The 13,011-nt window shown below is 37.0% G+C and overlaps 1 protein-coding gene across 2 annotated transcripts in view; it reads left to right on the top strand.

Moving 5' to 3' along the window:
- The window catches only part of LOC141265485 (cadherin-10-like), an 847,801-nt gene that overhangs the window by 765,269 nt on the left and 69,521 nt on the right, over positions 1-13,011 (top strand). For both annotated transcript variants that reach the window (XM_073678636.1, XM_073678635.1), the window contains one exon: positions 5,262-5,383. In XM_073678636.1, coding sequence (XP_073534737.1) covers positions 5,262-5,383 — 122 coding nt within the window. The remainder of the gene's footprint in view (positions 1-5,261; positions 5,384-13,011) is intronic.

The following is a 13,011-nucleotide window of genomic DNA, read 5'->3' as shown; positions in this document are numbered from 1 at the left end:
GTCAGGATCCGGTCGATACCAAATGCTTTAAGTAGTGTATGATTACACTTATGAGTCTCTCTAAAGTGTCGAGGTATAGGTTTCAATTGTGAAATGTCCTCAACCTTAGACACATTTATGATGTCCAATACATGCTCCCGAATATTTATCTTTAATTTCCTTGTTGTCAAACTGATATAGATCGCACGACATGGGGAGGTTGCATAGTGTATTACGCCTTTACTCTCGCATGTAATATGTTGGGTGATAAAAAATGTTCTTGATCACCACTAGAAGAAAATGAAGAGGCTCTCAGCATATTGGGACATATGATGCATATGGGTCCCTTGGATTCAAAGGTGTTGTGAATTTTGTTCCCTTGCTAGTAAATCCTTACCAGGGAATCCCTCAGATTAGGCGACATCCTGTACATAATGGAGGGCTTATCAGATACATGTATCTTTAGAACATGATCAGGGGACAGAAAGGGAAAAAAATTTATTGAGAGATTCTCTGATAGAAAATCAGCTGTCATTGTATTCAGAAATAAATCTCACCTTCTCTTTTGCTCATGGTCATTGCTTTTTTTAAACAAATCCTTTCTCGGGGTCTCAAGACCTCTCCTAAAGGCCCTCCTGATGACTCTTTGACTATATCCTCTTGCCCGAAATCTGGATGATAGATCTCGTGCCTGTTCAAGAAACATGAAGTTCTTTGAGTAGTTACTCCGCAGTCTTAGGAACAGGCCAGTGGGTATATTATTAAATAATGGGCGTAGGTGTAAAAAGCATGCACATAGTAGAGCATTAACAGCTGTCTCTTTCCAAAATATTTTAGTCTGTAGAAAGCAATTTTCATCCTTATAGATAGACAGACCTAAGAAGTTCATACTCACCTTGCTGTAGTGACTCGTCAGTTTAACATTGATGGAATTCTAGTTGAGATCCTGTATAAATGTCTGGAGATCTTTTTCAATGCCCTGCCAGATCATAAAAATGTTATTTATGAATCTAGTCCACATTTAAACCTTCTCAAATCTGGTGTGTTGTATTGGTAAGGAAGGTGCCCCATAGCCATTCCCTGGAGCTGCAGGTAGAGTGTCTCCTTGAAAATAAAAAAATTGTGGGTTAGGGCAAAAAATTGTGGGTTAGGGCAAACTCCAGTGCTTCCAAAAGAAAATTAATAAAATAGGACTCTAACATCCTTGAGGACAGGAAAAATCTTGCTGCTCGTAGTCCATCCTCATGTCTGATCAAAGACATGGGTAATATGTTATTTGCTTTTGTAGCAGCTCTCTGACATTGAGCTCTGCTGTTGATCTTACATGTAACTGGAATATCATGTTGTATTCCATTTAATACATATGTAATCATACTACTACTATAAAGGTTATATACACTCTTAAAATCTATGATAAATTACTTTCATTTATTGAAACTAGACCACCTCATAATTGCAATCCTCTTTGAAAGCTGTGGAATTAAGTAAGTCACTTAAGTAAGTCAAAAGTAAGACTTTTGCAATTAATCAACGAAAATACATTTCAAAATTCTCTTTGCTTGATAGCAGTATTTTTATTTTTTTTTATCTCAATAAAATTGCCAAGTAGTAATTACACTTTGTACACTGTATCATCTATGCATTCACATTTCATAAGCTTTAGACTCAAGCAAGCACTACATTTTGATGAAAACATAGATATGATCAATATAAATTACATTTTAAAAGCTCGACTTCTAAACATATAATCTTCAAACACATATATTATAAAAGATAATACTTTGAAACATAATTTTAGAATGAGGACAGAATATAACCTCCACATGCTGGGCAATAGAGTATTTTTCTACAGTGGTTAAAAGAAACAGTTTTATTTTATTTAATTTTAATCACCACGAACAACAAGTATCCTTAATTCCTCAATTTTTTTTTAATTTTTTTCACAATTGAACTTTTGAAGCTGATTAATTTTTTCTTAAAAAAAGTTATATCAAAAGGGTTATTTCCAAAACAATATTTACCACCCTTCCACAGTACAGATGATAGATATATGACTGGTGGGATTCCATTTGCTGGGCCTTTCAAACATTCCAAGGACGTGATGGATCAAAAGGGCTTTTGTAAATGGAATTGTACTTTAACACTACCACTCCTTGCAGATGCAACGTGTGAAACTTTCATTCCATAAACTGTGGAGGTTTCAACATTCATCACCAATTCTGTAGACAAGTGAGGAAAAATGTTATGATATCTTCTTTATAGTCATATCTGAATACATGCATAAACATTGCCCAATACTGGACAACCCCTTTCTAACACCAAATGTGGCCTTATTAAAATAAAAATAAAACATATACTTACCCTGCAGAAGAGCACTTCTCCTTCGATGTCAGAGATACCTCCCAGTGGTCACAAGACCACTTATTCATGGCAGCCTTTCTGTATTCTGTACTTGTGTCTGGAGTGTAGGCTCCAATTTTCAAAAAAAATTTAAAGGTCAATCATAAGTCACAAGTAGAAGGGGACAAACTGAACTCAATAAATGCATGAATCAAGCTCATTACTGAACAGCCTCTTTCTGTAAAAGTAATGTGGCCATAATAAAATAAAACAATATGTTTACTTTCATTCTGGAGTAGCGATGCTTCTCGATGCAAGTACAGAACAAAAGTGTATATTTTTGGGCTTTTTTGGCCAAACTCCTTTTATCGGTGGTTATGATATACCTTTACTTTTTTTTTTTAGATTGGAGCTTCACTTTATACAAATACAGTACAGACCAAAAGTTTGGACACACCTTCTCATTTAAAGATTTTTCTGTATTTTCATGACTATGAAAATTGTACATTCACACTGAAGGCTTCAAAACTATGAATTAACACATGTGGAATTATATACTTAGCAAAAAAGTGTGAAACAACTGAAAATATGTCTTATATTCTAGGTTCTTCAAAGTAGCCACCTTTTGCTTTGATGACTGCTTTCCACACTCTTGGCATTCTTTTGATGAGCTTCAAGAGGTAGTCACCGGAAATGGTCTTCCAACAATCTTGAAGGAGTTCCCAGAGATGCTTAGCACTTGTTGGCCCTTTTGCCTTCACTCTGCGGTCCAGCTCAGCCCAAACCATCTCTATTGAGTTCAGGTCTGGTGACTGTGGAAGCCAGGTCATCTGGTGTAGCACAGCCTGGAGGTGTGTTTGGGGTCATTGTCCTGTTGAAAAATAAATGATGGTCCAGCTAAAGGCAAACCGGATGGAATAGCATGCCGCTGCAAGATGCTGTGGTAGCCATGCTGGTTCAGTATGCCTTCAATTTGGAATAAATCCCCAACAGTGTCACCAGCAAAGCACCCCCACACAATCACACCTCCTCCTCCATGCTTCACGGTGGGAGCCAGGCATGTAGAGTCCATCCGTTCACCTTTTCTGCGTCGCACAAAGACACGGTGGTTGGAACCAAAGATCTCAAATTTCGACTCATCAGACCAAAGCACAGATTTACACTGGTCTAATGTCCATTCCTTGTGTTCTTTAGCCCAAACAAGTCTCTTCTGATTGTTGCCTGTCCTTAGCAGTGGTTTCCTAGCCGCTATTTTACCATGAAGGCCTGCTGCACAAAGTCTCCTCTTAACAGTTGTTGAAGAGATGTGACTGCTGCTCGAACTCTGTGTGGCATTGACCAGGTCTCTAATCTGAGCTGCTGTTAACCTGCGATTTCTGAGGCTGGTGACTCGGATAAACTTATCCTCAGAAGCAGAGGTGACTCTTGGTCTTCCTTTCCTGGGGCGGTCCTCATGTAAGCCAGTTTCTTTGTAGCGCTTGATGGTTTTTGCAACTGCACTTGGGGACACTTTCAAAGTTTTCCCAATTTTTTGGACTGACTGACCTTTATTTCTTAAAGTAATGATGGCCACTCATTTTTCTTTACTTAGCTGCTTTTTTCTTGCCATAATACAAATTCTAACAGTCTATTCAGTAGGACTATCAGCTGCATATCCACCAGACTGCATAACACAATCGATGGTCCAAACCCCATTTATAAGGCAAGAAATCCCACTTATTAAACCTGACAGGGCACATGTGAAGTGAAAACCATTTCCGGTGACTAGTATCTCTTGAAGCTTATCAAGAGAATGCCAAGAGTGTGCAAAGCAGTCATCAAAGCAAAAGGTGGCTACTTTGAAGAACCTAGAATATAAGACATATTTTCAGTTGTTTCACACTTTTTTGTTAAGTATATAATTCCACAAGTGTTAATTCATAGTTTTGATGCCATCAGTGTGAATGTACAATATTCATAGTCATGAAAATACAAAAAAATCTTTAAATGAGAAGGTGTGTCCAAACTTTTGGTCTGTACTGTATGTCATACAAAGTAAATCCGCATTGAATGTTGGCCTTATTTAGAAAAATATGATATTCACTTCATTCTATTGTTATTAAAATTAATATCTCTAACAATAAAAGCCTTTGTAGGCTACAACTTTTAGCAGCATCACCAACTTAATATTCTGAAAAATTAAGTTTTATCTAGAACATGTATATATAAAGTTTACAAAAATTAACATAGCCACCCAGTTTAATAAAGAATTTTTGGATATTTTTGTTCATATTATCAGACAAAATCAGTAATGTTCAGCCAATCAATTTTTTTAAAATAATGTAACAGTGAACTCTGACAAACTTGGAAAAAAGAAGCAATTAACTATTTGCAGATGGTAAGACTGTAACTCCCTTCCTACATCCGCCTTACATATCAGATCATGGATGAAGCATTAACAATTGGCTATCATTTCAGTCATCAACGTCATCTCTGTGCGCCAATAAAACCCCTAGAAACACTCAAAAAAGATAGTAATAAAAATGTTTTAAAAAATATTTAATTAAATAGTAAAAAGTTTGAAATATCCTCCTTTTTCCAATCTAATAGTAAACACATGAAAAAAAAAATTAAAAAAAAAATATATATATATATATATATATACATATATATACATATTTGTTATTACAGCATCTGCAAAACTGCGATTAATCAAAATATAAAATGATTTAACCAATAGGGTAAACTCCATAACAAGATCCTGCCATTCAATTTTTTTTAAATGAATCTTCATTTCAATTATTTTCAGTTTTGGTACTCAAATCTTTTATGTAACTTGAAGATTGTTTAATTTTTATTATTTTTTTACCATATAAAATGTATATTTATAGAGTTTTCACCCATATACAGTGCTATCATAATTAATTTTTATCATAAATCTTTTGTGCATTTTTGTTTTACAGATAACCCCAAGCAAACCTCAAGAGCAATGGTTTACATTTTAATTCTGGATGTTAATGACAATGCTCCTCAATTTGCAATGTTTTATGACACATTTGTGTGTGAAAATGCAAGACCCGGGCAGGTACAGTTTATTTCATTTATTTTTATTTCATTCTGTTTTATTATGGTGAATCACATTTACAAAAATGGATGTCATTTAACAACTTTTATTTACATAGGAAACATGTCAGTATTGCTTTCATTGTAGTAATATGTTGCTTTTACTGATTGTTTTTCACTTGTTGAAGTAAGAGTTGTAGAAGGTTTTTCTATATCACAAGCCATTTATAGATGGCATAGATGCTGTCATTGACATGGTAGCATAGACAATCTCTGAAAGTACTGTACAGATGTTTATGACATCATAACAAGTCTGTTACATGGAGAAAAAGGTCAGGGAAACTAGAAATTAAGGATGGTAAAAAATGTCTTAATCATGACTAGTAAGTGGAAGTATGGTATAATTCCGTAAGAACGGTTGTGTTTTTATCAGAATCATGATCAAACATAATGGTACTTTTAGTGAATGGCACAAGAGTTATGCATCTGCCATTAGCAGCCAATAGAGACTATATCTGTATACTACGGCAGAGTAAGTGAGAAGCTCCTTCTATCTGCTTACTCGAGCCCTGTCATGTGATTTTGAGATAGTTACGACTTTCTACATTATTAGGAAACCTGATTTCTCAAGGTATAAGAAAGCTAATCAAGAGCATAATCATAGCCTGTATAAAAACAGAGAAAGGGAATGCAGAAGCTTTTATGGGTTGAATATGGATAGCGGGAGGATGTCAGATCAGCAATTGAGATAGGAAGAGATACCCATAGAACAATAAACAAACTGCACAGGTATTGTATTTCAACACACAAATTAAGAACAATTACCATCTGTTTATCCTAGCCATAAATGTTGATGTTACTTTGAGATTACTAAGGTTGAAAAAGGAAAGGTACAGTTCTAGGAGACCTCAGAGTGTTATGCCCTTCATTTGAGGGTAATTGGAGTGCTTTTTATTTTTGGCAAATCGATTTACAACGTATTTACTGGAGAGTCCACTATAAAGTTGAGTTAGTAAATTACAGATACTGTATAAACATGTAAAATGTTAGGTAAGAATATCAACACTGTAAATATGTAAGGTCCGTCAGGTATGGTCCAGAATTATGCTTTTGGATGTAAATTTTCCAGACCTGCCAGAGTGCTAGAAGAGCTGTGATAGCAAAAATGTATATACACATATCCACTGAAAAATAGTTGGGCATGTTTAAATAGAGATGAATAAAAAATAAATACTGAATAAGCAAATCCTCAATAGTAATACATAATTCACAGTATCCATGGATATAGCGCTCTAGTTATCATATAATTATTATTTATGTGCTTCTTCACACAACCATCCATTTATACACTGTGTGCTTTGGTACTTTGTAGTCTTTTTCACCATGTCCATCTACAGTCCTGCTCATCATTATTGGCAGCCATGAAGTTTAAGTACATAAAGTGGAATATCTCCTGAAAAAAATGAATCAAGTGAAAGTTTTTTCTTGTATTGAGAGCTTGTGTTAAATACAAAAGAGCAAATGATAAACAATAATTTAAAACAAAAACAATGGGAAGAAAAAATCGAAAACCCTAAAACTTGCTGTTTAACTGGTATTAGCACCTTTTACATTAATTTAGGAAACACATTTTGACTTACCTGTAGTTAAATCACAAAAGAGAGTAACCTGTTATTAATTGTCGGTGCCCATGTGACATTAATTAGCCAATGAATGATGATTTCAGTGTTTTATACAGCCACATGGTAGGCCCTGTTCCTTGGTCACAATGGTGAAGACAAAGGAGCTGTCTGAGGACATCAGAACTGCTATTATTACCAAGCACAAGACTTCCAAAGTCCATCCCCAAAGTTCTTTGTATCCCAGTTTCAACAACGAGCAATGTTATTAAGATGTTTGCAAAGCATTAAACCGTGAAGAACCTTCCTGGACCGGGAAGAAAGAGGAAAATTGGCAATAGATGTCTTTGAATGTTGGTGCAAATGGTGGAAAAAACACTACGTCAAAATCCAAAGACCTGAAGGCCAACTTGGAACAGTCTGGGATCATGGTTTCCACAAGTGCCATACTCCGCACGCTAAACCAATCAAAGCTTTATGGGTGAAGACCTAGGAAGAAACCATTGCTGAAGAAAAGACATAAAAAGGAATGACTGATCTTTGCCAAAGAGTACCTTGACAAAACACAATCCTTCTGGCAAAATGTTCTGTGGACAGATGAAACAAAAATAGAACTTTTTAGCAATGCAAAGCAACAGTTTGTTTACAGATGTCACAATGATGTTTATAAGGAAAAGAACACCTTACCAACAGTTAAGCATGGAGGAGGATCCATAATGCTTTGGGGTTGCTTTGCTGCATCCAGTACTGGAGGCCTTGTCTGTATCACAGGAATCATGAAATCAGAGAATTATCAAGAGATTTTAGAGCAAAATGACCGGCCCAGTGTAAGAAGACTTGGTTTGAGTCGAAGATCATGGGTCCTCCAGCAAGACATTGACCCAAAGCACACATCCAAAAGTACACAGGAATGGTTGAAAAAGAAAAAATGGACTGTTTAAAAATGGCCAGCAAGGAGTCCTGAACTCAATCCCATTGAAAATCTTTGGGTGAGCGGAAATTTGCCATTGAGAAAAATATCCCTGCAAATATTCAAGAGCTTGACAAAACTGCAAAGAAAGAGTGGGAGCAAATTCCAGCTGAGACGTGCAAGAAGCTTATAGATGGCTACAAAAAAATGTCTGGAGGCTGTCAGCAATGCCAACAAGTCTGTAACCCAGTATTAATTAGGGGTGCCTTTATTGCTGCACATGCTGTTTATTCTGTTTTTTTCTTTGAAATTGCAACATGGAGATTGAAAAACGATGTTTTATTGTTGTATTACATTGGACCACTAATTAAAAAATCCTAAGGATATAACTTTGGTACATTTCCATTTATTTCTGAAGATACAGTTATATGAAAAAGTTTGGGCACCCCTATTAATCTTAAGCTTAATGTTTTATAAAAATTGGTGTTTTTGCAACAGCTATTTCAGTTTGATATATGTAATAACTGTTGCACACAGTAATGTTTCTGCCTTGAAATGAGGTTTATTGTACTAACAGAAAATGTGCAATCTGCATTCAAATAAAATTTGACAGGTGCATAAGTATGGGCACCTCACCAGAAAAGTGACATTAATATTTAGTAGATCCTCCTTTTGCAAAAATAACAGCCCCTAGTCGCTTCCTGTAGCTTTTAAGGATTTCCTGGATCCTGGATGAAGGTATTTTTGACCATTCCTCTTTACAAAACAATTCCAGTTCAGTTAAGTTTGATGGTCGCTGAGCATGGACAGCCCTCTTCAAATGATCCCACAGATGTTCAATGATATTCAGGTCTGGGGACTGGGTTGGCCATTCCAGAACATTGTAATTGTTCCTCTGCATGAATACCTGAGTAGATTTGGAGCAGTGTTTTGGATCATTGTCTTGCTGAAAGATCCATCCCCTGCGTAACTTCAACTTTGTCACTGATTCTTGAACATTATTGTCAAGAATCTGCTGATACTGAGTGGAATCCATGCATCCCTCAACTTTAATAAGATTCCCGGTGCCGGCATTGGCCACACAGCCCCAAAGCATGATGGAACCTCCACCAAATTTTACTGTGGTTAGCAAGTGTTTTTCTTGGAATGCTGTGTTTTTTTGCTGCCATGCATAACGCCTTTTTGTATGACCAAACAACTCAATCTTGGTTTCATCAGTCCACAAGACCTTCTTCCAAAAATAAATTGGCTTCTCCAAATGTGCTTTTGCATACCTCAGCCGACTCTGTTTGTGGCGTGCTTGCAGAAACGGCTTCTTTCGCATCACTCTCCCATACAGCTTCTCCTTGTGCAAAGTGCGTTGTATAGTTGACCGATGCACAGTGACACCATCTGCAGCAAGTTGACGCTGCAGCTCTCTGGAGGTGGTCTGAGGATTGTCCTTGACTGATCTCACCATTCTTCTTCTCTGCCTTTCTGATGTTTTTCTTGGCCTGCCACTTCTGGCCTTAACAAGAACGGTCCCTGTGTTCTTCCATTTCCTTACTATGTTCCTCACAGTGGAAACTGTCAGGTTAAATCGCTGAGACAGCTTTTTGTATCCTTCCCCTGAACAACTATGTTGAATAATCTTTGTTTTCAGATCATTTGACAGTTGTTTTGAGGAGCCCATGATGCCACTCTTCAGAGGAGATTCAAACAGGAGAACAACTTGCAAGTGGCCACTTTAAGTAGCTTTTCTCATGATTGCATACACCTGGCTATGAAGTTCAAAGCTCAATGAGGTTACAAAACCAAAAAAAGTGCTTTAGTAAGTCAGTAAAAAGTAGGTAGGAGTATTTAAAACAAGAAAATGATAAGGGTGCCCATACTTATGCACCTGTCAAATTTTGTTTGAATGCAGATTGCACATTTTCTGTTAGTACAATAAACCTCATTTCAAGGCAGAAACATTACTGTGTCCAACAGTTATTACATATATCAAACTGAAATAGCTGTTGCAAAAACACCAATTTTAAGAAAACATTAAGCTTAAGATTAATAGGGGTGCCCAAACTTTTTCATATAACTGTATTGTACAGTCTATAAAAAAATGAAGCGGTGCCAATAATGGTGAGTAGCACTGTATGTATTGACTTGTCTTCAGGGACCGGCACATGCATATTGAATTCTCAAGACTTTGTGCTGTTGCAAAGACTCCTGTGAACCTCGCACCTGTGCACTATTGAATCTCAATGTCTGCTGTATTTGCTCATGCTCATTGAACATCTTTCGTACTTCTTACTATGGTATGGCTTTCTTTGATACTTGCGTGGGCACATTTGCGCATATCCGGATGCCGACCGGACCTCTCCAACTTTCACCATACCCCCTTCCTTGTAACTAAACTAATATATTACTTTACTCATGTGTTCTTTATTATCAAGTTATGTGCACATACAAAAGAGACACACTATAGCATGCTCATGTACCCCTTCCCTAATGAAGCCACAACAAATGTGAAGATACGCATAGGGTTTCTGGTCCTCATTTATTTTTGTCACTTTCCAGGTTCTATTCTGAGCCTTTTGTCTCTTTTTCCTATTTTTTGCTATATTTCACGTTCTGTGTATATACTGGGTCTTTATATATTAAGATGGCTTTTGGCTCTGTCATATCTATATCAGTTTATCAGCATGGACAAGGTTTACTACCTTGTTACTTCAATGTGTATCATCTTTTTTGCTTACTCAAGCTGTGAATAATACGATTAGGCTATGTGCCCACAATGCGGATATAATGCATTTTCGCGGTGGCATTGTTAAGTTGTCTGCCATGTTTCCCAGCGATAATCCGCATGTGCTGTGCACATGCTGTGGAAATTTCTGCTGCGGATTATTATTGCGGAAAAATCCACAGCACAACCATTAATTGTGCGGAATTGCAGCAAAATTGCCGCCATTGACGTGCATTGGACCGCATAACATCCGCATGACTACATGTACACATGCGGATATTATGCAATTCAATGCACAGATGGTATCCGGGTCTGGAGAAGAGGAGACTCTCCTCCAGACCGGTTACCATAGTACCTGTAGTTAAAAAAGAATTAAAATAAAAAAAAAACATATACTCACCTTCTGATGGCCCCCTGTCTGCTCCCAGTGGCGCTGCTGGCTCTTTGGCTGCTTGCGATGGTGTAAAAAGACCTTCCATGACTTCATTTAGTCATGTGACATGTCACGCGACAGCTAAAGTCAGGGGTCGCGTGACCTGTCACTTGACTAAATGACATCATGGAAGGTCCTTTTAAGAGCACCACGAGCCATCGAAGACACCGGACGCACCGTAGAGGAGACCTGGCGCCATCGGTAGGTGAGTATTATGTTTTTTTTTTATGTTTCAACATTTTTATTCTTTTTTTTACTATTGATGCTGCATTTGCAGCATCGTAACTTGGTCACACAACATAAATCCATGCCGGTTGCTAAAATCGATGCTAAAATCGCTTGGAAAAGCGCTTGACAACCCGCATGCGAAATCGCACGTTAAAAACACTTCACAAGCGCTTCTTTCTGGCAGAAAAAATGCATGTAAAATCCACATGCATTTTTTCTGCCAGGGAGATGCAGAAACTCTCAGGAAAAATCCGGAACATTTCTGCATTGTGGGCACTTAGCCTTATAGTGTATAGATATGCTTATTTATTTGAACACCACTTTGTTTTTATGCATTATACCTGCTATTTACTCTATATATACTCTTACTTTGACCCAGAGATATCCTGCAAGTTCTTAATATTTGTGGCATATCAGTACAGGTGTTGGTCCTATTATAGACTTACTCCTTGTACCTTTCTGTGGATTTTGGCCTTTTTAATTGTTTTTAAAATTGTTTTTGTATTGTCCCTTTGGAATTATTCTTCCATGCTAATAAAATAAAATATTTTTATTCAGTGATCCCTTAGCATATGCATACTTTTTTGCTTGTCTATATCTATTTAAGCATACACTAGGTTGATCCCTATCTATTTGAGTGGTGCCCGCATCTGCACCCCTTTCATACCAATCCAAGATGGCCTTGACTGAACTTCTCAGTCCAGTTTGGGCTTGACCAAACCCACCACTCACCGGGCTGTGCGAGACCACTGTCTGTCCGGCACCATTCGGGTGTGCCATTTGGGATCCGGTCTGCGGTGTGGCTTTATTACCTTCTGACTTGCAGTGTCATTTAAGAGGAGGGCAAAGGAAGATGACTTTGTCCCCAAGCCTTGAAGGCCCCAGGTAACAAGAAAGCATTCTTTTATCTGGTACTGTTCAGCCAGTGATGCTGGCAGTTATTCAGGAGACATTATCTGTGACAGTCCCTTCGATTTGTGCTAATTAAAGCAGTAAAAACATTTTTCTCAGATAGAGCTCATCTGAAGCACATCTGCTCAGCTTACAATACAGGACATGCCTCCTGTACATGCTTTTTCAACAGGAAAAGGACAATAAGCTGCCCTAATATTGGTTCAGCAGATATACAGTAAATATAACATGTATGAACAACTTTAGCCAACCTTATCTGCTCATACTCATTGTTATACATGGATGCTTTTCACCTGTTTACAGATTCCATGTTTAACCTTAAAATAAATGCATTTGGTAAATCTATAAGAGGAAATATTTTCATTTTCATTTTACTTCTTCTTTGCACACTGGTGCCGCATTACCCACCTGGGTTACAAAAATATAGAAAATATTTGACCAGAGTATCTTATCAATGGGCAATAATGAAAAAAATCCCCTTTTGAATTAAACACTGCAAAATAGGACATTTTGCTAAATATATGCAGACATCTAAGAGATTTTTGTCTTGAAATTATTAATATTTGGAAAATTTGAGAGAAGGGTTGCATCAAATAGGCTGGGTATTGAAAGGGATATTGCACAAAATGTATTTATAATTGGTGGAGAAAGGTTGAAATTGATGGACCTGGATTTTTATTTCAACCTATGTAATAATGGTATTCATTTTTTCACATGTTCAAATTATAATGTATATAAAAGTACATTTAATCTATGTATAATGGTATGCAATCTAAGCCTATTCATAACACTTATATTGGCTTAGATATTATGTGAAACCCGTTGAGACCAG

The sequence above is a fragment of the Phyllobates terribilis genome, unplaced genomic scaffold, assembly GCF_046119375.1.
Source record: "Phyllobates terribilis strain yellow unplaced genomic scaffold, ASM4611937v1 Scaffold_4__5_contigs__length_816908805, whole genome shotgun sequence".
Taxonomy (NCBI): domain Eukaryota; kingdom Metazoa; phylum Chordata; class Amphibia; order Anura; family Dendrobatidae; genus Phyllobates; species Phyllobates terribilis.
The sequence above is the reverse complement of the archived record's forward strand: the minus strand, read 5'-3'. Positions and strand labels throughout refer to the sequence as shown.